Source organism: Panthera pardus, unplaced genomic scaffold, assembly GCF_024362965.1.
Source record: "Panthera pardus isolate Hobbes unplaced genomic scaffold, ASM2436296v1 HiC_scaffold_17, whole genome shotgun sequence".
Taxonomy (NCBI): domain Eukaryota; kingdom Metazoa; phylum Chordata; class Mammalia; order Carnivora; family Felidae; genus Panthera; species Panthera pardus.
The window spans coordinates 9,460,998-9,486,109 of NW_026526732.1; the positions used below are offsets into that span (position 1 = coordinate 9,460,998).

The 25,112-nt window shown below is 42.0% G+C and overlaps 1 protein-coding gene and 1 non-coding gene across 3 annotated transcripts in view; both read right to left on the reverse strand.

Moving 5' to 3' along the window:
* Positions 1-25,112, reverse strand: part of TULP4 (TUB like protein 4) — a 242,569-nt gene that overhangs the window by 56,091 nt on the left and 161,366 nt on the right. For both annotated transcript variants that reach the window (XM_053904314.1, XM_053904313.1), the window contains exon 5: positions 12,323-12,484. In XM_053904314.1, the coding sequence (XP_053760289.1) occupies positions 12,323-12,484 (162 nt within the window). The remainder of the gene's footprint in view (positions 1-12,322; positions 12,485-25,112) is intronic.
* On the reverse strand, positions 4,857-4,963 carry LOC128777889 (U6 spliceosomal RNA). The gene has a single exon (XR_008423198.1). It is a non-coding gene; the product is annotated as a U6 spliceosomal RNA (small nuclear RNA).

Genomic DNA, 25,112 nt, shown 5'->3' on the forward strand with positions numbered 1-25,112 from the left:
GGTGATCTGTTAAGGTGCCGTCAGTTCTAGCCTGCTGACCTCAGGCAGCACAGCAGGGCACCAAGCCAGGAGACAGAAAGAGTCATCTTGCAAACGCTTTCATCCCAGGAGATCACGTGTATTTTCTTGGCAGGGTAGCCTAATAGCTAACAATTCTCACCGAGCTGGATTTTCCATACCATGCGTTAGGATTAAACTGTCAATTCACATTCAGAAACTGCTTTGGATTGGAGTAGGAAGAATTCAGGTATTAGGATCCCCATTCAAACTGCTTTTTTAAGGAGGGATAACCATATATCCTGAAAAATGAGAAAATAAAAAATGCCTGTATCTAATCAGCCAAAACTAATGAAATCTCCACACCAATATTGGCAGATGTGAAAACCCCTGCATAAAACAGTATTTTCTATATAAAACAGTATGAATGAAAACCTAATGCTGGGTGCTCCTGGGGCAGGATGTGCAGGGCAAACCAGGAATTTCTCTCATGCGTGTGTGTGGTAGTTGGGGATGGGAGGGAACATGGCATTTCTTGGGCAAGGCCATGGCCTTCACTGTCTCCAGGCACAGAGAGGAGAGAGGCTGGCAGTTCCACACAAAGCATTCCTCCCTCACTCCCTACTTGCCGAAGCTACTGCCCTGAGGACGCCTGGCTACAGGGAAGAATGAGGCGTGGTCCCTGCCCTCACATCTGGTAAGGAAGAAAACACCCAACCAACAGTTACTACAGAATGTGGAAAATGTTACAGAATGTGCTCTTGGCACACAGGAGGTGCTCCTGGAGCACCTGGCTAGCGAGCCAGACTGACTAACTCTGCCTGGGTGGGGAGCAGAGGAAAGGGCAGACTGTGAAGAGTCTTCAAGGATGGGTGGACCCTCCCTGGACAGACAAGGGGCAAGGGCAGAAGGAACATCACGTGCAAAGGCAAGAAAGCAATACGAATTCAGGAAACCAAAGTAGCCCACTGAGGCTAGTATGTAGGGGAACGGCGGCCAGAGAGAAGGCTACAGAGCTAAGAGAGGTCACATGATGGCCTGGATGCCTCCCAAATCCCACTTAATTGACAGTAATGAGTATGAAACTCTAACAGAGAGCTGGAGAGGAGGAGGTCAGCAGACAGAGAAGCCAACATCTAGAAACTGGACAGCAGATGGACACATGGTGAGTGGCCAAACAGACCAGAGCAAGTAAAGGCCCAATCCCACAGCAAGTTAGAAGATAAGGAGTAAGCTGATTTGTGCCACGGAAACCAGAGACCCTTCCCCAGGTGGAGGTGAGGGTGGAAGTACGGAGAAAGAACAGGCAAAGTTTCACGTGTCTTCTCCCATCCACACAGACAGCAGGTGCGCATTGTCTGATCCCCTGGAGGGGCTAAATGGAAGCCCAGGGCGAGGGGCCAGACACACACACAGCTCAGGGGCCTACAGTAAAACACCAGCAACTCAATGTGAGAAACGAGCCCACCGCAGTCACTAGGTAAGGTACGTGCAGAAGGACAGGCCCAGGCACTGCCTCGCAGTGAAGCCCATCACTTAACAGCACCACCACCCCCGCACCCCAGTGTCCAGGTCATTTTTTAGTCTCCACCTCTAAAATACGAGATGACCAAAGACCACCCAGACATGTGAGAAAAGCATCTAATATGAAAAAGCAGCCAAAACAAAGCCAGAAAGAACCTGAAGGAAAAAGATGGTGAAGAATACAGAGGGATACTTCAGAATCTCCAATTAATATCTTTATGTTGTTTCATCCTCTGTGAAATATGAATATGATGCTATTTTTAATTTTCTTTTAATGTTTTATTTTATTTTTGAGAGAGAGAGACAGAGCGTGAGTGGGGGAGAGGCAGAGAGAGAGGGAGACACAGAACTTAGAGTGGGCTCCAGGCTCTGTGCCGTCAGCATAGCCCAATATGGGGCTGAACCCACGAACTGTGAGATCATGACCTGAGCCGAAGCCGGATGCTTAGCCAACTGAGCCACCCATGCACCCCAATGCTCTTTTTTTAAAAGCACAACCAGAAAACAAAAAAAGAGTTCTTGAAAATTAAAAACACCATTAATTTTTTGAAGGTCAAAGAAAACTTGGAAGATATTGCCCAGAAAATAGGATAAGCAGGCAAAGAAAAGAAACTGGGAGAGAAAAGATATTAAAATCAGATCATCAATCTAGAAGGACAGTATCTGAGTAGTAAGACATCCAGAAAGAGAAAATACCAAAGAGCTAAAAGAATGAGTTGCAAAGGGATTGCCATGTCCCAGCTAAACAAGGGAGGAGACATATAAAGCAAATGTCTTAAAATTTCCAATACCCAGAAGACATGTTCCACCAAAAGAGGGTACCACCAAACCACAAAATAAAAGTGCATGATCCCGGAAATAGGGGCTCCCATACCAGGGGAGACAAGGGAACCAACGCCCAGGGTACCTACTAGCTGTGCTGTTGGCATGGGGGCCCAAGAGCCATAGGAGGAACAGCACCAGAAAACCATCTCCTGAGTGGTGGAACATATTCTGAAAGGTTTCTAATATTTTGGAGAGTGTAGGGATTAATCTGATTGGTACCCAGACAAATAAGCAGTAAGTAAGGCAACTTTGCTAACTGTGGGCAAAGCCAAGGACTCACGAGGCAGCCATTCAACCTTGGCTGTATGTGCCAATTGTCTATGAATCGCACGTTCACCATGGAACACTGACCACCAACTGTGGAGACAGGAGCACGCAGGGAAGCGGGGCGTGGGAGAGAATAAGGCTGCGTACAGAAAGGGGCATTCCAAGACAACCAACTTCTCATTTTCCAGGTAGGAAGTTAGTAGAGAACACCTGAGGCTCGACAGTCAAGATCAGACAGAACAAGCCTTTAATTCAGAAATATGGAGAGAAACACAAAGAGTTAAAATAAAAAGTGCCTGCCACAGGGAGTGGGAATCCGGGAGCAGGAGTTAGGGAGTGGGAATCAGAGAGTGGGAAACGGGGAGTAGGAATCAGAGTGAGAAGCAGAGTAGGAATTGGGGAGTGGGAATCGGAGTGGGAGTCAGAAAGTTGAAACTGGGATGGGACTCGGGGAGGGGAAATAGGGGAATAGGAATCAAAGTGTGAGGGATAGCACAGGGAACTAAAAGGTGCCTGTGTTGTTTTAAACTTTTTTCATTATAAGCCTACTAGTACTATTTGACTTTTAAAAACTACAGCTCTTTGGGCACCTGGGTGGCTCAGTCAGTTGAGCATCCAACTCGATTTGTGCTCAGGTCATGATCCCAGGGTCGTGGGATAGAGTCACGTGTCAGGCTCCGTGCTGACTGTGTGGAGCTTGCTTGGGATTCTTCCTCTCCCTCTGCCCTTCCCGTGCTTGTGTTCTCTAAAAAAATAAATAAGCAACAAAAACTACAGGTATTTAACAAAAGCTAGTAAACATAAACAGAAAGTTAGAAAGGGACCAGATTGTATAGAGAGGAACCAGACTCATATGTTTATCTTATAGATTTTCCCTCAAAAACAAAATGTTAAGACACAAGCCCAAATTCGTATCTAACACAGACAGAAGCAGAGTGGTCCTGCCCCCTCCTCCCAGGAGCCCCCTCCATCCCTTGCCCCAGGAAGGCAGCTCCACAGTCTGCAAGCCACTGCTACAGGCAAAGGGAGATCTTTAAATAACTTCAACGACCAGGCAGCTGTGTGGTTCAGTCAGTTGAGTGTCTGACTTTGGGTCAGGTCATGATCTCCCGGTTTGTGAGTTCGAGCCCACGTCAAGCTCTGTGCTGACAGCTCGGACCCTGGAGCCTGCTTCAGATTCTGTCTCTCTCTCTCTCTCTGCCCCTCCCCCACTCATGCTCTGTCTCTCAAAAGTAAGTCAATAAATAAATAAATAAATAAATAAATAAACAAACAATAACTTCAACAACTTGAAAAATCACTCCTTCCCTTACCACACGGGAACCAGGAAGGAGGCAGCCCAGTGTGGCAGAAGCAGCCACCGAGGAACAGAGGGAACCAGCCAGGGAACAAAGCTGGAGAAGAAGGACAGTGGGAAGAACCTGTAAGTCACCAAATCGAGCAGTCCTGTTACAGAGTGCAAGGTGTGTGAGAGCTTAGACACCTGCACTTGGGCTGGTTTGAACATAACCATCTTTAGCATGTAAATACAAATAAACCATCCCTGACACGGAAGTATTTAAGAAGTGGAATCACCAGGCCTTGGTGACCAAGAGGAGGCTGAAGCCAAGGAGGAGGGCAAGTCCAGTGTGAGTGGTCAGCAACAGAAGAGAGGGCAGGGAAGAAGACTGCCGTGCTAAGCGGGGCCCACGCTGGATTGAGTGGGGTCCAGGCAGGCAGCCAGCTCAGCGGGAGGGACAGACGGTGCACACAGAACGCAGCTCAGGGAGCCTGCATACTCAGGTGGGAGCTGACAGGCCGTGGCAGTGGGAGAAATCAGCCCAAAGGAGAGAAAAAGGGAAAAACCCCATGTTGGAGCCCTAGACAAGTGGACCAGGTGAGAAGGAGGAATGAGTGCAGGAGGGCTTCCAGGAGCAGGGTGTGGGGGTGTGGATGTGACAACCCAGGCCTCGCTGTAGGCTGGGGGAGAGCAGTGTCCAGAAAGCATGAGTGAGGCCTGGAAATGCAGACTGGGGTCACAGACGCCTCGGTCAGAATTGGAGAGGACAGTGTGGGAGGGGGCAAAGTGAAGCCCCAGGCTGCTTGGAGGACAGGCTTCACATGGGGCAAGCATTCTGTGGCTCTGGGGGCCTGGGGAGAGAGACAGCTCTGTCAGAGCAGAAAGCAGGAGCAGCTGGAAAGAAAGGCCAACAGTCGAGGACTGAGATCCCTGAAAAGGACCACCGCGTCAGGGAGGAAGCTGCAAGGCCCAGACGACCCACATGCATTTGTATGTTATCCTTGCACAGAGGTCATGCTAATCCACCCTGGATCATTCCAATTTTAGTATGTGTGCTGCCGAAGTGGGCACTAGATGAACTACATGGCATCTGATCTGGGGACTGCACTGTGAGTGACAACGAGTACTGCTAACTTCCCTAACATGTACACAGTTTCCATGCCTTGGGATCCCCTTAAAATAAATCCAAATGGTTCACACATCAAACTACAGGAGCTGTGGTAGAGAAGGGAGACCCAGAAAGAGAAAAACGAACCAGTAGCCTAAAAAGTAGTTCTCTGCAGGCCTCCTTGTGCCCATGGCAGAGGGGTTCTGGGGAGCTTTCTTCTTGTGAGGTGTTCTCCCAAGAGGGGTGGGAACTAGAGCTTTCTTCCTGTGGTTACGTGTGCCCTTTCACTCAGAACAGGAACCACAAAACTCTTCCTCATCCAACCTAAATTCCTGAGATGAGAGTCTGAGGCTTTTTCCTTCCATCCCATCTTCCATGGACACAGATCCACCGGATGTTCACTGTTCTAGGAGAGCCTAGCTCATGCCCACACACACTGGATCACGTGCTGGCATCTCCACCTTTCCTGATGGAAATGTACCTCAACTTCTCAACAACTTTTTCTGGTTCAAAGGCTCTCAAAGTGAACTCATGTTCACCTAAGACTCAAAGAACACAGGATGGATACATGTGAGTGTGTATGTTTCAAAGCAGTTTCCTGTATCAAGAGGCATGGTGTTCCCCTAGACCCCTGGAGAATGTACAGGGGACCAAGCATCCTCCTCCTACAGCACTCTGTTGTGATGCTGGGTGTTTCTTAGTAATGGCAAAAGCTTCACTGCTGCATTATTCTTGACCAACTTGGGACCCACAGATATTTTTTCCCCATATTTATATTTATTTCTCTGACATTTTCTATTTACACCATTTGTTCTTTCTCCCAAGCCCTACAAACACTGTTCTATTTATAAATACATCTCAAGTTTATCAAGCTGAATTTATGTGTCTTTTCTGTGAATTTTCTATTCTTCAAAATATTTTTTGACAACTCCTATTTTTTATGAGGCCGTTAAGAACTGAATGTTTGTATCCTACTCAAAATTCATATACTGAAGGCTTAATCTCTAATGTGACAGTATTTGGAGACACAGCCTGTAAAAAGGTAAGGTAATTAAGGTTAAATGAGGTCATAGGGATAGGGCCGAAAACCAGTGGGACTGGTGTCCTTATACAAAAAGGAAGAGATACCAGGGATGAGCCTACACAGGAAAGGTCACATGAGGTCACAGAAAGATGGTGGCCACCTGCAAGCCAAGGAGAGAGGCTTCATGAGAAACCAGACCTGCCAACGCCTGATCTTGAACTTCCATCCTCTGGAACTGTGAGAGAGAAATGTCTTTGCTTAAGCCCTCCAGCCAGCAGAATTGTTACAACAGCCTGAGGAGACTAAGACAGTCTTTACCTACTATATAAACTACAAGTAGGATCATATTTCCTTCTTGCAATTTAATGGAAGATAAATTTTAGCCTAAAATGAAACACATCACTTGGGGAAAAAAAAAATCGCTGTAAGTATAGATGAAATTAAGAACATGCTATGAAAAACTAGTCTTGTTTTTACAAAGGTTCCATCAGAATCAGCAACCCTCAGTGGGATAACATGACATTATACACTTCTTAATGTGGCTCAGTGTAAATGATAAGGTATCACCTATTAACTATTCTTACCAAAACTATTTAATACAAACTTAATCTCAACCTAACTTCCCATTGATAGAAAATACAGAGGCCAGTAGAAATTAAATGATACTATGGGTAAACAACCGTGCAAGTCCAGAGTGTGGAATATTCTACAAGGTAACCACACTAAACTCGTCAGAAAGGCAATGTCATTTAAAAAAGAAAAAAAGAGGAAACTTTTCTAGACTCAAGACATAATAAACAATTGCTGTATACAACTTAGATCTTGGTTCTAAATAACAAAAAAAATAAATTAAAAAAAAAGGAAAAAAACCTACAAAACTCATTCTTGTAACAATTAGAGAGCTATGAAGAGCGCCTGGGTACTAGCTAATATCACTGCTAATTTCCTGGGGGTTAAAATGTAGGAGAATGAACTTATTCTTAGGACAAGCATATTGAAATGTTTTGGGGTGATGTGCCATAATGTCTATAACTGATGTTCAAAAACAGTACTACAAAAAATGTGTGCATGTATGAAGAGAGAGGGAGAATGGAAGGCAGGCAGAGGAAGAGGAGGAGAGCATACACAAATATGGCAAAATATTAGTTGCTGAATTTAAGGCAAGTATATTCTCTCAATTTTCTGTGATGTTTGAATATATGAATAACAGAAAGCTGGGAAGGATTATCCCAAAGGTCACCTCTAAACTGTCTAGATCAGGATGTAAAGGGGTCAGTTCATGAATGGAATCCTATGAGCTCCCACCCAACATTCTATGCAAAGTGACACATATAATCATGTTATGTGCACATGCACATTTTTCCAGGAAAAGGGTTGCCAATTTCCATCTGAGATTTAGTCTATAAACCCCAAAAGTGTTGGGCACCTGAGTGGCTCAGTCAGTTAAGTGTCCGACTCTTGGTTTCAGCTTGGGTCACCATCTAACACCTCATGAGTTCAAGCCCCGCATTGGGCTCTGTGCTGACAGCATGGAGCCTGCTTGGGATTCTCTCCCTCTCCTTCTCCCTCTCTCTCTACCTCTCCCCTGCTCATGCTCTCTCTGTCCCTTTCAAAAATAAACATTAAAATACACACACACACACACACACACACACACACACACACATATATATATATATAAAAAGGAAAATACACAAGTAGGAAAACAGCTAGACTCTTATCAAACTCACTTGTAAAATAGTACTCCTTTTATTTTAAAAAGTTAGGAAGCAGCCTAAAATCCTGTATGATTAGAACTATCTCAAGATGTGAGGAGGCAGCCTCATCCTGGATGGTGTTTTACTCTACATGAAGTGCAGGAGGTTCTCCAGGAGAAGGGAAGACACACCCTCAGTTGGAGGAGGCAGAGCTTTAAACACCAACTCCCAATGTAAGAGCTCAGGACACTACATTACAAATTGTCTTTTTTCATTAATAATTTTCAAACCGAGCAAGAGATATGAAAGAGTGACAAACATGGAGGAAGGAATTTTATTTTTCCACGTCTCAGTTCAAATGTGATTGATGGAGTACCCCATATATCTCTTCGCCCTTTTCAATTCTTACAAGGACCCTTGTTGCTTCAGTGGTCTGCAACCTTTTTGAGAGGTAGCAAGTGCAGCACTTTCCTGAGTGAAATCCCACCCATTAGGCCAAATACAGAACCGGTAAACGCAATCCTTCAGAGAGAGCTTGTGGACCAGGAGACCAAACAGGGGCCTAAGTCACGCTCTGATCTTACAGACAGGTCTACAGAGCCAAGCCCAAGTGTCTTAGCCTGGCTTCAAGCTGCAGTCCATGGGGCGCCTGGGTGGCTCGGTTGGTTAAGCATCCGACTTCAGCTCAGGTCTTGATCTCCTGGTTCATGAGTTTGAGCCCCATGTGGGACTCTGTGCTGACACAGCTCAGAGCCTGGAACCTGCTTTGGATTCTGTCTCCCTCTCTCTCTGCCCCTCCCCCACTCATGTTTTCTTTCTTTCTCTCTCTCTCTCTCTTTCTCAAAAATAAACAAACATTAAAAAAAATTAAAACTGTAGCCCAGCTGCCTCCTTCATGCCCACGACACCATGCTGCCTGCTACCCAGGTAACTTTGTCAGGACAGAGCACAGGATGTTTGTGGGTCTGTCTCATCTGGCCCCCACCATCTCAAAGGCAGGCACCAAGTCTCACCCACCGTGTCCCCAGCATGTCTGGGTCCTGTGACTGTCACATTCCCTGTATGCTGTCTGTTAGGGATACTGGCAGACACAGCTCATCAGGGGACTATGACATGAGCCTCCCAGGTTCCACCCCTATAGGCAAGGGAAGAATGCAAAGCCAAGACTTCCACTTACATATTTTTAAGTACTTTCACATCTGTTCCCTCATTTGATCATTACCAAAGCCCTGGGAAACAGGCAGGAAATAATTCACCACCCCCCTACCCTGAACAGAGGAGGAGAGGTGCAGGGAGGGGTGTCTGTGCAAGGCTGCTGAGTGGGCTGCAGCAGGCTTCTCCAGCTGATTCCAGGAGCAGTAAAAACCTACAAAACCACAAGGGCACAATAAATTCAAGTGCTTCATACAGACACACACATATGCCTCTGGATAATTAGGAGACTGGTGGGGGGGGGGTGTGGAAGAAATGTGTTGAAACTATTTCTTTGTAGCTCCCATAGTAGTCATTTTGAGAAGAAAGAAAAAAATATTGACCATTTTTATTTGAAAAAAAAAAAAAAAAAAACGGAAGCAAGAAATGTTTAGTGATTAGTAGAGAGCAATTCAGTTAAAAAAAAAGAACTAAAAGAAATAAGACTCAAAACTGAAAGTTATCGTTCCTTATTATACTAATGCTTGCTTTTATCAACATTTAACTAAAATCTCTGCTATGAAATGTCCTGGCACTTTATGGATTTTGCTGTATTTGGAAAACACAAGCTTTGTATTTACAAAGGTTTTCCCTTTTGCTGGAAGCCGAGCTATCCCAGCCTGAGTGGCAGGGCCCGGGCTGTGGACAGATTGGTGACTGCAGGGCGGCCTGCCGACAGCGAAGCTTCTTGTCCTCCCGCTTTTAGGTAATTTGGCCTTATTAAAGTACCTGGGGTATTGTCTGTTGGGGAATTGCCCTCGGCAGGCCCCCTGGGAAAAGAACCATTAGGGAAGAAAATGAGGTTCCGCAAGAAATTGTGCGGCCTTATGTTTAGCCCTTGCCATCCCCTATGGAGACTCTTCTACTTACAGGAAGGATAGTCTCATGCATTTGCCAGCAAAGAGGGCCTGTAAAAGGAGACACATATGGATTTGAAAGCCTCACTCCGGCAACTAAGGAGTGTATCTCTGGGCACAGGTGACTTCAACCCCTAGGCCCACCTGGCCCCCCGGAGGCATTCCAGATGATGACTGAACCTAGTCGGTTAAGGTATAGAATGGTTCATTAATTCCTAGGTGCACTGTCTCTCTGAGAATGTATGAGGCATGGATTTCTAAGGCTTTTCCGGCCCCTTTCTGGCACCTCGGACCGAGGCAAACACATTGTTCTTCTGGCCTCATGTGGTTAGGACGTCATGTCCCTGTAACTGTTCCACTTGAGGTGTTGAGAAATGAAGGCCCTTTGACGAGAACAGCAAAGCAAATGCTTTGTAGATTCTAGATAAACACAGATGCATAATGGAATAATGTAAGAAAGTAATCAATAATCAAAGGGTATGCGGGAAGAGTTAGGGGGAAATCGCCATGTTATTTCTTAAAGGTTGATTACACATAGGAACATTTTCAAAGTTAGGGAATGTTAGAAAAACATAGATGACGTACGCCACAGGGAAATCACTAGCAAATATAATGCCATGTTTGCTACAATAAATCGGCCAGTTCAACACACTGCTGTTGTCTGTGTCCATTTTTATTTTCTGTTTTTATTTTAGTTTTGTTTTATTTTCACCGACGCCGTTCTTCCTTCAGGAACCCCTGGTTGCTGGAGCTGACCTCCGGCACCATTTGTAAAAAATAAATTATTATTATCTTTTATTTAAAAATGAATTATCAGGGGCGCCTGGGTGGCGCAGTCGGTTAAGCGTCCGACTTCAGCCAGGTCACGATCTCGCGGTCCGTGAGTTCGAGCCCCGCGTCAGGCTCTGGGCTGATGGCTCGGAGCCTGGAGCCTGTTTCTGATTCTGTGTCTCCCTCTCTCTCTGCCCCTCCCCCGTTCATGCTCTGTCTCTCTCTGTCCCAAAAATAAATAAAAAACGTTGAAAAAAAAAATTAAAAATGAATTATCAGAGGTGCCTCAGTGGCTCAGTCAGTTAAGTTTCTGTTCTTGATTTCGGCTCAGGTCAGGATCTCACATCGGGCTCTGTCCTGACAGTGCAGAGCTTCCTTGGGATCCTCCCTCTTCTCTCTCTTTGCCCCTTTCCCGCTCGTGTGCACGTACATGCCCTCACTCTCAAAATGAAATAAACGTTAAAAAAATGTATTATCAATATATAATTTTATTAGGTTATTCTATATTATTTTATCATGAAAGTAAAACAGATACATTAAAGAAAATTTTAAAATGGGTTTTAAAACGAATTTTAGAAAATGACCCTAAAGCTCATCACCATAAAACAACCTACCTGTGGCGTCTTGTTTCCTTTCAGGTCTTTTAAGTAAATGGATGGGTTTCTTTTGGTTGTTTAATGACGTGATAATCTTATACCACATACACCATTTCATATCCTGATTTTTCCCCTCAACATTATATCATAACAACTCTTCCAGATTATTACACTCTCTTTGTAACCACAATCCATAATTTCCTGAACTTAAACTGTATAATCCTTTAAGTGGTAATACCACAGTTTACTTACCCAGTCTATTTTTAGACAAGTAGGCTGTTGCCAAATTTTTACTATCACAAATAATGTTTTAATGACTGTAACTTTTATTTTCTTCCTTTTTGTTTTTAGATAAATTCCTAAAGTATATTACCAGGTCAAAGTGGGCAATAATTTTTTTAGACTTCTGACATATTCTGCCATATTCCTTCCCTAAAGGTAATAGACATTATTACCTGCAATGGTAAGAATCCTTTAACTGAACTCTTATCATTAACCAGGAAATCATCTGTATCATTTTATTATTTTTTGGCTAATAAGTGAAACTATTTCCTATGTTATTTTGCATTTTTTTCCCTGAAAATGTATATTTTTCCACCATATGATTACTGACTAGTTGAACTTCTTTTGTGAATCATTATGCCCATTATCCATTTACCAACTGGCTATTTACGCAGATTTAAAAGTACATCTGGGGGCGCCTGGGTGGCTCAGTCGGTTAAACGTCAACTTCAGCTCAGGTCATGAGCTCATGCTTCGTGAGCTTGCACCCCACGTTGGGCTCTCTGCTGACAGCCTGGAGCTTGGAGCCTGCTTCGGATTCTGTGTCTCCCTCTCTCTCTCTGCCCCTCCCCTGCTCTTGCTCTCTCTCCCTCCCTCTCTCAAGAATAAATAAAAAAATTTTGAAAAAAGTACATCTGTATGAATATTTTCCATAATTAAAATGTTAACTCAGTGTTTACCATTTGGTGGGAAATATTATTTCTCCCATCTATGGTTCACTTAAAGTTTTAATTTTTACCTGGACATATTCACTGTTGTTTATCTTTGTGATTCTTTAAGAGGCTTCTGAGTCAGCTTCCCCCTCCCCATTCCCTTCCCTATATGATTTTATGCAATCAATTCATTTCCTCCTCAGCTCACATGGTTTTAACGTTCATTACACACCATAATCAAGAGGCTTTACCTGTTGGTCATCAGGAGTCCATATGCCACATGTGATTTGACTCTCCAGGTTTATCTCAGATGACCAGTGTCTTTGTCCGCTGACAGAACCAACCAGGACAAACCCATCTCGATATGAAATAAGTGCTTGAGTTCCATCGTGGCTCCATGTGAAATCACTCACCTTTGAGACACACATAGACACAAGATGTCACTTAATCTGAAAGGGAAATCACTTTTAGCAAAGGCTATAGTCATTAACTTAGCCTTTGGCTAAGAGTTAGATGGTCTTAAAGAGAACAGTGCATAAATACATCATATGTACTGTAACACTAACATATAATACAAAAGACTTCATTTGAAAAGCAAGTGTCAGTGAAGAGAGCTAAGTGTTTCACACATGGTAATTCTTCAAGCTTTGTTCATGGGAGGGATTATCATGCCCATTTTCCAGAGAAAACAGACACAGAAGGGATAAGTAACTTATCCTTGATCATACACAAGGTGAATGGCAGTGTTAAGGATGACCCAGGGTTGTATGGATCCAGTGTCCTTGCTTTTTACCATTGTTCTATGGTCTCCCACCTATGGTAACAGATTTGCCATTAGTGTCTCTGGGTCACCTATCAAAATAGGAAAGTTCTCAGTTTTTGGTTATATACCGTACTCAGCCTTGCTAATAATATTCCCTTAATCAAAATGAAAAAATAACTTAGGGGTGCCTGGGTGGCTCCGTCGGCTGAGGATCCGACTCTTGATTTTGCCTCAGGTCATGTTCCCAGGGTCATGGGATCAAACCCTGTATCGGACTCCACACTAAGCGTGGATCTGCTTAAGATTCTCTCTCTTTCCCTCTACCCCTCTCCCTTGCTCATGCTCTCTAGAGACTCTCTCTAAAGTAAAAAATAATGATAATTTAACTGGAAAAATTATGCAGACTTGGGTGTTGTTTGATGCGTTCATTGTATTTATTCAAATAAGCCCATTTTAAAAATCTTTTAATCTATTAATGAAGTAAATTGCTTCTACTGACTTCCTCAAATTATACTACCCTTGCATGCCTACAACTAGCCCAACCTGGAGATGAAGTATTGTCTTTGATACACACAGTTGAAGTTGATTTACTGATGAGTTCAGAATTTCTACAGCTGTATTCATGAGTGAAACAAACTTATGATTTCCTTTTTGATAATGTCTTTGTATCTGGATTTCTCAAAGTTATATTGATCTCTCAGAATGAGTTGGAGAGTACTCCTTCCTTTTCCACTGCCTGGAACAATTGATATAAACTGGGATAGCCTATTGCATGAAAGTTGGGTATAACATGCCTATGCATATGAATTTTTTTGTGGGAAGATTTTTAACCATTGCTTCAATGTACTCAGTAGTTTTAGTACAAGTCAAGCTGTTAAGCTTTTTATTTCCTCTTGAGTCAGTTCTATTAAGTTACTAAAAAAATTTTTTCCAGTTCATGTAAGTTTTCCAAATTGTTGGCAAGTAGCTGATGATAGTATTTATTATCTTTTTAAAAATCAACTTCATTGAGCTATAATTTGTATACATTAAATAAAGTTCTCAGCAGTCAATCCCCTATGCTCATCCTTGGTTCAAGGCAACCAGTGATCTGATTTCTCTCACTAGTTGCTTCTTCTTGAATTTTACATGAAGGGAACTGTATAGTATGCTCACTTTTGTGTATTTCTGCCTTTACTCAGTACAATAGTTTAAGAGTATTCTAAATTCTTGTGTGCATCGGCAGTTCATTCCTTTTCATGAAGAGTAGTATTTCATTATATAAATATACCACAACTTATTTATCCACCCAAATTGCCAGGCATTTAGGTTGCTTCCAGTATTTGGCTACTATAAAACTGCTATGAACATGCATGTGTAAGACCTTTGGTAGATGCGTGGTTTCATTTCTCCTGAGTGAATACCTGAGAGTGGAATTAATTGCTAGATCATATGGTAAGCATGTTTAAATGCATAAGAAATTACTAAATTATTTTCCAAAGTGGTTATGCCATTTTACACTCCCTGCAACAGTGTATGAGAGCATTAGTAGGTTCACTCCTCACCAGCACTTGGTGTTGTCAGTCTCTTTTGTTTTAGCTATTCTAGTAAGTATGCAGTGGTAGGACACTGTTCCTAATTTGCATTTCTCCAATGTAGTCACGGTGAGTATCATTTCATGTACTTATTGATCATTTGCACATCATCTTTAGGGACATGTCTGTTCAAATTCCTTGCTATGTGTACCTATTCCCCATCCACTCATATATATGTGTTATGTGTATGTATGAATACTCACATAGATGTATACAATATGTCTACATACATATGGATATATATAAGCTTCCAACCTTATTTTGTTATAAAAATTCTATATACAATCCTTTATAAGATATGTGTGCTGCAAATAATTTCTCTTACTCTGTGGCTTGCCTTTTCATTTGCTTAATGGTATCTTTCAAAAAGTGAAAATCTTAAATTTTGATGAAGTCCAGTGTCAATATTTTTTTTTCTTTTATGATTCACGCTTTTTGTGTCCAATCCATTGAATCTTTACTTAATCCAAGGTTTCAAACCCAAGGTTTACAGAGAAATTTAGTTTTTACATTTATATCTGTGATTTACTTACAGTTAATTTTTGTGTAGAGTATGAGGTCAGAATCAAGGTGGTTTTTTGTTTTGTTTTGTTTTTGTTTTTAAATACAGATATGCAATTGTTTCAGCACCATTTGTGAAAAAGAAAATTCCCCAGATGTTACCTAGACTTACTGCGGTGATCCTTTCACAATACAGTTGACCTTTGAACAACTAAGAGCTTAGGGGTTGCTGATGCCCTGCAAAGCTGAAAATCCATGTGTAACTTTGACTTCCCCCAAACTTAACTACTAATAGCCTACTATTGACCAGAAGCCTTATCAATAGCAAAAGCAGTCAATTAATACATATTTTGTATGTTTTACCTATTATATACTGTATTTTTGCAATCTAGTGAGCTAGAGAAAATGTTATTAACCAAATCATAAGGAACAGAAAATACATTTAAAGTACCGTATATTTTTTTTCTTTTTAAAGTTTTTATTTAAATTCCAATTAGTTTACATACAGTGTAATATTAGTTTCTGGTGTAGAATTTAGTGATTCATGTAGATTCTGGTGTAAAATAAGTGATTCACTTATATACAACACCCAGTGTTCATCACAAGTGCCCTCCGTAATACCCATCACCAATTTAACCCATCCCCTTACCCACCTCCCCTCCAGCAACCCTCAGTTTGTTCTCTATAGTTAAGAGTCTGTTCTCAGGTTTGCCTCTCTTTTTTATTCCCCCTATTCCATCTGTTTTGTTTCTTAAATTCCACATATGATTAAAATCATATGGCATTTGTCTTTCTTTGATGGATTTATTTCACTTAGCACAATGTATTCTAGTTCCATCCATGTTTTTGCAAATGGTAATGGTAAATGAGTAGTATTCCACTGTGTGTGTGGAATATACACACACACACACACACACACATATATATATACGTATACATATATATATGTATGTATATTATACATATGTATACACACACACACACTCCCCACATCTTCTTTATTCATTCACCATGCAATGGACGTTTGGGGTCTTTCCATACTTTGGCTATTGTTGATAGTGCTGCTATAAACATTGGGGTGTACGTATCCCTTTTAATCAGTATTTTTGTATCCTTTAGGCAAATACCTACTCGTGCAATTACTGGACTGTAGGGTAGACCTATTCGTAACTTTAAAAAAAAATTTTTAACGTTTATTCACTTTTGAGAGACAGAGAGAGACAGAGCATGAGTGGAAGAGGCGCAGAGAGAGCGAGACACAGAATCTGAAGCAGGCTCCAGGCTCTGAGCTGTCAGCACAGAGCCTGACGTAGGGTTCAAACCCATGAACCGTGAGATTGTGACCTGAGCTGAAGTCAGACATTTAACCAACTGAGCCACCCAGGCACCCCTATTTTTAACTTTCTGAGGAATCTTCACACTGTTTTCCAGACTGGCCTCACCAGTATACATTCCATCCAAGAGTGTAGGAGGGTTCCCCTTTATCCACATCCTCACCAACACCTGTTGTTTTCTGTATTGTTAATTTTAGCCATTCTGACAGGTGTGAGGTGATATCTCATTGTAGTTTTGGTTTGCTTTTCCCTGATGATAAGTGGTGTTGAGCATCTTTTCATGTGTCTGTTAGCCATCTGGATGTCTTCTTTGGAGAAGTATCTATTCATGTCTTTTGCCCATTTCTTCACTGGATTATTTGTTTTTTGGGTGTTGAGTTTGATAAGTTCTTTATTTATATTTATATTTTGGATACTAATCCTTAATCAGATGTCATTTGCAAATATATTCACCCTTACTGAAGCCTTTTAGTTTTGTTGATCATTTCCTTCACTGTGCAGAAGCTTTTTATCTTGATGAAGTCCCAATAGTTCACTTTTGCTTCTGCTTCCCTTGCCTCTGGTGATATGTCTAGTAAGGAGTTGCCCCAGCCAAGGTCAAAGGGGTTCTCCTCTAGGATTTTGATGTCTTCCTGTCTCACAGTTAGGTCTTTCATCTATTTTGGGTTTATTTTTGTGTATGGTGTAAGAAAGTGGTCCAGTTTCATTCTTCTGCATGTAGCTGCCCAGTTTTCCCAGCACCATTTGTTGAAGAGACTGTCTTTTCTCCACTGGATATTCTTTCTTCTTCATCAAAGATTAGTTGACCATATAGTTACGGGTTCATTTCTGGGTTTTCTACTTTGCTCCATTGATCAATGTATGTTTTTATGCCAGAACCATACTGCCTTGATGACTACAGTTTTGAAGTGATGCCTCTGGCTTTTCTTTTCTCTTTCAAGATTGCTTTGCTATGTGGTTTCACACCAGTTTTAGGATGGTCTGTTCTAGCTCTGTGAAAAATGGTTGTGGTATTTTGCTAGGGATTGGATTAAATGTGTAGAATGCATTGGGTAGTACAGACATTTTAACAATATTTGTTCTTCCAATTCATGAGCATGGAAAGTTTTTCCATTTCTTTCTGTCATCTTCACTTTCTTTCATCAGTGTTTTATAATTTTTCAGAGTATAGATCTTTTTGCCTCTTTAGTTAGATTTATTCCTAGGTATATTAGGTTTTTGCTGCAATTGTAAATAGGATCAATTCCTTGATTTCCCTTTCTGCTGCTTCATTATTGGTGCATAGAAATGCAACAGGTTTCTGTACAGATTTTGTATCCTGTGACATTACTGAACTCATATATCAGTTCCAGCAATTTTGTGGTAGTGTCTTTTGGGTTTTCCATATAGAACATCATGTCATCTGCAAATAGTAAGAGTTTGACATCTTCCTTGTCGATCTGGATGCCTTTTACTTCTTTTGTTGTCTGACTGCTGAGGCTAGGACTTCCAGTACTATATTAAATAACAATGGTGAGAGTGAACATCTGTCTTGTTCCTGACCTTAGGGAAAAACCTTCCAGGTTTTCCTCATTGAGGATGAGGATGTGGGTTTTTATTATGTTCCCTCTAAACCTACTTTGCTGAGTCTTTATCATGAATGGATACTGTACTTTGTCAAATGCTTTTCTGCATCTTTTGAGAGGATCATATGGTTCTTACCCTTTCTTTAATTAATGCAAATCTTGAACCATCCTTGCAGCCAGGAATAAATCCTACTTGATCATGATGAATGATTCTTTTAATGTACTGTTGGATTCGATTTGCTAGTATTTTGTTGAGAATTTTTGCATCCATGTTCATCAGGGATATTGGCCTGTAGTTTTCTTTTTTAGTGATGTCTTTGTCTGGTTGTGGAATCAGGATAATGCTGGCCTTACAGAATGAGTTTAGAAATTTTCCTTCCATTTATATTTTTTGGAATAGTTTGAGAAGAGCAGGTATTAACTCTTCTTTAAAAGTTTGGTAGAATTCCCTTGAAGCCATCTGGCCCTGGACTTTTGTTTGTTGGGGGATTTCTGATTACAGATTCAATTTCTTTACTGGTTATCAGTCTGTACAAGTTTTTTTTATTTCTTACAGTTTCACTTTTTTATATGTTTTATATTGCTTTTATATTTAGCAATATAAATATAAATTTTATATTTATATTGCTTATATTTCTAGAATTTATCCATTTCTTCCAGATTGTCCAATTTGTTGGCATATAATTTTTCATAATATTTTCTTATTGTATTTCTGTGTGGTTGGTTGTTATTTCTCTTTTCTCATTTGTGATTTCATTTATTTGGGTCCTTTCTCTTTTCTTTTTCATAAGACTGGCTTAGGGGTTTATCAGTTAACATTAATTTTTTCAAAGAACCAGGTCTTGGTTTCATTGATTTGTTCCTCCATTTTTTTTAAGTTTCTGTATCATTTATTTCTGCTCTAATCTTTATTATTTACCTTCTGCTGGCTTTAGGCTTCATTTGTTGTTCTTTTTCTAGCTCCATTAGGTATAAGATTAGAATGTGTATTGAGAGTTTTCTTGCTTCTTGAGGTAGGACCATATTGCAATATACTTGCCTCTTAGGATTGCCTTTGCTGCATCCTAAAAGTTTTGGAGTGTGGTGTTTTCATTATTTAAAGAACGACTGCTTAACCCAATCACTCTTTAGTAGGATGTTCTTTAACCTACATGTATTTATAATCTTTCCAATTTTTTTCTTGTAGTTGACTTCAAGTTTCATAGTGTTGTGGTCTGAAAATATGCATGGTAGGATCTCAATCTTTCTGTACTTGTTGAGGGCTGATTTGTGATCCAGTATGTGATCTATTCAGGAGAATGTCCCATGTGCACTCAAAAACAATGTGTATTCTGCTGCTATAGGATGAAATGTTCTTAATGTATCCGTTAAGTCCATCTGGTCCAGTGTGTTATTCGAAGTCATTGTTTCTTTGTTGATTTTCTGTTTAGATGATCTGTCCATTGCTATAAGTGGGGTGTTTAAGTCCCTACTATTATTGTATTATTATCAATGAATTCCTTTATGTTTGTTATTAAGTGTTTTATATATTTGGGTGCTTCCAAGTTGAGGTCATAAATATTTACAATTGTTAGATCTTCTTGTTGGATAGTCCCCTTTATTATGATCTAGTGCCCTTTTCCAACTCGTTACAGTCTGTTGGTTTTTAAGTTTATTTATTTACTTTTGAGGGAGAGAGTGAGAGTGAGAGAGGGAGGGAGGGAGGGAGGGAAGGAGGAAGGGAGAGGGAGAGAAAAAGCATAAGCAGGGAGGGGGAAGAGAGAAGGAGAGACAGAATCCCAAACAGGCTCCATACCATCAGCACAAAGCCTGATGTAGGGCTTGAACTCAAGAAACGTGAGATCATGACCTGAGCCGAGATCAAGAGTCGGATGCTTAACTAACTGCACCACCCAGGCACCCCAGTCTTTGGTTTAAATCTAGTTTGTTTGATGTAAGTATTGTTACTCTGGCTTTCTTTTGACATCCATTTGCATGATAAATATTTCTCCCTCCCCTCACTTTAAATGCACAGATGTCTTTAGGTCTCAAATCTCTTGTAGGCAGCATATAGTTGGGTCTTTTTTAAATTCATTCTGACACTCTTTGTCTTTTGATTGGAGCATTTAGTCCATTTACATTCAGCATAATTATTGATATGTACTTAGAGCCATTTTATTACTTTTTTTGTTGCTGTTTCTGGAGATTTCCTCTGGTCCTCTCTTGTCTTTTGTCACTTTTGGTCTTTTCCCTCCCACTCAAAGCGTCTCCTTTAATATTTCCTCCAGGGATGGTTTAGTGGTCACGAACTCCTTTAGTTTTCGTTTGTCTGGGAAACTCTTCATCTCTCCTTCCATCTTGAATGATAGTCTTGCTGGATAGGGTATTCTTGGCTGCAGATTTTTCCCATTCAGTGGGCTGAACTTCTGGTTTGCCAAGTTTCTGTGGAAAGATCTGCTGCCAATGTTATAGCACTTGCCTTGTGAGTAAGGGACTTCTTTTGTCTTGCTGCTTTTAGGACATTTTCTTTATCACTGTATTTTGCAAACTTAACTACAATATATCTTGGCGTTAGCCTGCTTTTGTTGATCTTGTTGGGAATTCTTTGTGCCTCCTGGATTTGGATGTCTGTTTCCTTCCCCAGGTTAGAGAGGTTTTCAGCTATGATTTCTTCAAAAAAAACTTCTGCCCCTTTTTCTCTCTTCTTCTTCTGGGACTCCTATGACACAAATGTTATTATGTTTGATGGAGTCATGGAGTTCCCTAAGTCAACTCTTGTGATCCACAGTTTTTCTTTCCCTCTTTTGTTCAGCTTCATTATTTTCCATAATTCTATCTTCTATATCACTTATTTGTTCTTCTGACTCTTCCATCCTTGTGGTCATTCTATCTGGTCAGTTTCAAATCTTAGATGTTGCATCTTTCATTTCTGCCTGATTGTATTTTAGCTCTTTTATCTCTGCAGTAAGGGTCTCCCTGGTATCTTCCATACTCTTCTCAAGCCTGGTAGGGTATCCTTACAACTGTTACTTTAAATTCTGCATGAGGCATATTACTTAGATCTGTTTTGTTTACAGCTCTAGCTGTGACCTTTTCTTGTTCTTTCTTTTGGGATGAATTCCTCTGTCTTCGTATTTTGTCTAGGTCTCTGTCTTCTTTTTGTGTTAGAAAAGCTCATTATGTTCCCTATTCCTGAGAGTAATGGCTTTATGAAGAGGTCACGTAATGTCCAGGGCCTAACGCTTCAGGAAGTATCTCTGGTGTGTGTTGCATGTAGTCTGCTGCTGCGTTCTGGCTTCTCTATCCCTCAGGTCAGTCAGCTACAGAGGCTCTCCTCTGTAGATGGGCAGTGTTTGGACTTTGGCCATAGTGTGGCCAGTCTGAACTAGGTGTGCCCGGTCTGTTTGTTAAATGAGACCTGATGCTACTTCTACTAGAACTGAAGCCTTGTAGAACTCTATGGTCAGAAGACATGATGCAAGTGGGGGTTTCTGGTGGTCTTCTGGGGAAGGGGCCCGCTGCACTGATCCTTAGGCACACTTGCAGAGCACAGGGGCAGGGCTGGCTGACTAAGCAGGTTAGTCAGCCAGTGTTGGTGCTGTGCTTTTCAGTGAAGTTGATTTATGCTGAGGGACAGGGGAGGGAAATGGCGCCAGCCAGGTCCTTTGTTCCAAGAGGGGGGTGGTCCATACTTGCTGTTCTCAGGAAAGCCCTCTCAGAAGAGTGAATAATTTCCTATCGTGTGTCCTAGGCATTTTCCAGATCACTGTTTTCACACTGTCTGTGTCCAGGTTGCTTGCCTGCCTAGGGCAGCACAGTGCACTTTGGGCTCTCTATTCCAGCCAAATCTGCTGACTTTTAAAATTCCAAACTTTAGGGGCACTTGGGTGGCTCAGTCAGTTGAGCGTCTGACTTTGGCTCAGGTCATGATCTCATGGTTCGTGAGTTTGAGCCCCACATTGCGCTCTGTGCTGACAGCTCTGAGCCTGCTTTGGATCCTGTCTCCCTCTCTCTGTCCCTCCCCCACTTGCACTCTGTCTCTATCTCTCTCCCAAAAATAAAAATTTTAAATTCCAAACTTTAAGGACCTGGCATGACAGGGACCTGCACTGCTCTTCTGGGGAAGGGTCTTGCTGCCCTGGGACCGATGCAGGTTTGACCCAGAAGGGCAGTTTGACATCAGAGTGCAAGGGCATAGGATTTGGAGCAAAGCAGGTTAAACAGTCAGTGTCCAGGTTAGCTACCCTCAGCAGGTGTCTCTGAGCCTATGCTGAGGGGTGGGAGAGGGAAATGGCACCCGCCGGGCTCTTCTGTCCCCAGAGGGGCAATGCCACCACTCACAGATGTGCTCCAAGAAGGGGGAACAGTCTCTCCCTGTGAATCTTAGGCAATCCGCACACCATGCCATCTGCCCCCGAGTTACCTGCCTGCCTTCTCTCCAGGAGCAGGGCAGTGCTCTCAGGGCTCTATCCTAGCCACGTCACGGACCTCTGAAACTCCAGGCTTTGAGTTGGTTGCAAAAACTCACGAAAATCAGCCTCTCATTTTCCCAACCAATGGCTCTGGGGAAGTGTTTTCCTTGTGTGATCCCCTGTGTACTCCTCTTCCCCTCTCTCTCTTTCTCACCTCTCTCCACGACCAAGGCTCCCTCCCCTCTGCAGCCGCCGCAATCCACTTCTCCCCATTTCTCCCCCAAACCATGTCTCTGTACTTCCTACCTTCCTGGATGTGGCCTCTTCTCTCCCTTTAGCTATGCACTTTGTTCTATCAGCCCTCAGGTCGATTTCTTGGGTGTTCAGAATGATCTGATAGTTATCTAGCTGTGTTTGAGGGATGAGACAAGCCTAGGGTCCTGCTACCACTCCAGCATCTTAGCTTGCCCCGCCCCTTCCATCTGTTCTGTATTTGTTGGGGGAAAAAAAACACCCATGTATGTGTAAGGAGACCTGTGCAGTTCAAACTGCAGCTGTTCAAAGGTCAACCGTTTGTACAAATATCAAATCATTATATTGTATACTTAAACTAATATAACATTATATGCCGATTACAACTCAATTGAAAAAAAGACTATTGTTTCCTCCCAGTGAATTATCTAGGCATCTTTTCATTACCTTTGATTACCTGGTAATCTCTAGAGTTACATCTACCTTTTCATTCATAAAAGTGTTATAGGTTGCTTTTACTTGGAAATGTTTAACTTTCTTTAAAATCGGTGACATTACTGGATATATCACATTTCAGATAAAAATAAAATAAATGAACAAACACCAAAAGGACACGAACATTTGCTGTTTTCCCAGCAGAGGTTATAGGTTGGTGTTCAGTGGTTAGCATGTCCCCACCGAGACAACGGCATGGATTTGTAAGACAGCTCTTGAACAGCTGGCCTGAGGTTGCTGAAAAGAGCGGGTTGCCAGGGTGAACTCGGGACCCTGGTTTCACTGACCCTACGTTTCAACTAACTACACTGTGTAGTTTTTCTTAAGAACTGAAAACATTTTCTAGAGACAACCCATGAATTCTGCAATAAAATTTAAGGTTTTTTCAATTTTCAAGTGTAGTGCTACTTATTTACAAGCATTCTGACTCATTTATCCTGGAAGAGATCCGTACTAAAAAGAAAAACATCCTAGTAGAGGGCGAAGAGTTTAGCCAGTGAAAAGAAGCTTCGCCAAGACACCACCAGTCTTGCAGTCACAGAAAATGATAACAAAAGATGTTTCCATGAATGAATTGGGTTTATTGAATTAGGTCAGCACAGGTGGTAAAAATATACCACAACTGGAAAGACAAAAACAAGGGAACTGATACCCAGTGCTGTAAAGAAAATAAGCAGGAAGCCGCCCTCCTAGCTGCCTTTCAGTGGCACAGGCCTGCGGGCTCTTGCCTCACGGAACGTGTTGTCAGACGTGGATTAACTGTGTCTCGGCACCAGCCTGGTCAGACCTCAGCCCGAGGCAGCTTTCATCACAGTGGCCAGTACCTGTGCGGGACACGGCCACGCCTGGTGACTGATCTTACACAACAATGCACACACTGTTCCAGACTCACTTTTGAAATAAAGGACTCGTAATCATTTCCTGAAAAAGAAGTTGTTAAAGCATCACTTAGCTTTTGCCGAATGTCTGATGCCTTTGTGACAGTACAAGTCACGCTGGGCGACGTGGATCACCTGTCATTCCCTCTAAAAAGCATTCTTTTTTTCTGAGCAGATTTCAAGGATCCTCGTCTTCCCAGCCACGAAACTGTCCTTCCTCCCACCAGGTTCTGTTTCAGGTGCAGCCAGCCACTACTTCCTCAATCAGTGATTCAACATCGCCAGTGCACGGTGTTTCTCTGCTCAGATAAATTCTGATGCCAACACAATTCAAAGAAGCGAAACCTTTCCCAGATGTAAGTGTTTACTGCTGACAACTGCTTAGCGGGTTTCGAGGTTTGAGGGATCAGAGTTCCAGACAGCAAAATTATATATAAATCTAGATCATATCATAGATATAGTGATTACTTTTGAATATGGCAGGGGCAGACATTTGTGAGATTCCAGGAGGTTCCGGTGTTCTATGGTCCACAGAAGTTCATTCACCTCCAGGTCTGAATTCATTCTCCCTTTCCTGTGTCTAAAATGCTTTTTTATGCCAAATTCTCAATAAAGAGAAAAGCTGAGGGATATGGTGACGGTGGAAACCACACAGCTGCTATATGGAGATGACAGAAGGTTTCGTCCCGGGAGAGGCTGCTTTCGGGAGAAAACAGTGTGGTGACAGCAAGGCTTGGCTGGTGGGGCTAGACTCTCTGATGGTAATGGAGTCTGAGCTCTTCTGGATATACTATGAATACATGCATTTCTGCTAAAAGAGAAAAAAGTTTCTTGTCTGAGAAGAAGATAGTGTGACAGAGTGTTCTGGATTCAAAACTGGGTTCAAATTCTGCTTTACCACCCATGTACTTCCTGGGCAACTTGCTCAACCTCCCTGACCTGAGTTTTTTCTTCTATTAACTGAGAACAGCATCTGCTCAATGGGGTTCCTGGGAAGACTGACAGAGAACACATGGAAAAGACAAGCACTTAGTTGGACTTTGTCCTAGCTCCTCTTCAGGTCTTTCTCGGAGTAATGCTTTAGAGAACTGTAGTCATCCAAAGTCTGAAGACACATCCAATTCAATCACTGGGCCTAAGGAAAAGAGTTCACGCTTTGGTGGATGGGAGAATTATAGCATTCCAGAGACCCTTATGGGTGAATTCAGAGAAGTCTCCACCTTACAGAAAGCCATCAAGACTTGCTGCCTCAAGGCCTGAAGCTAGTCTTTGGTGATGACATTATGGC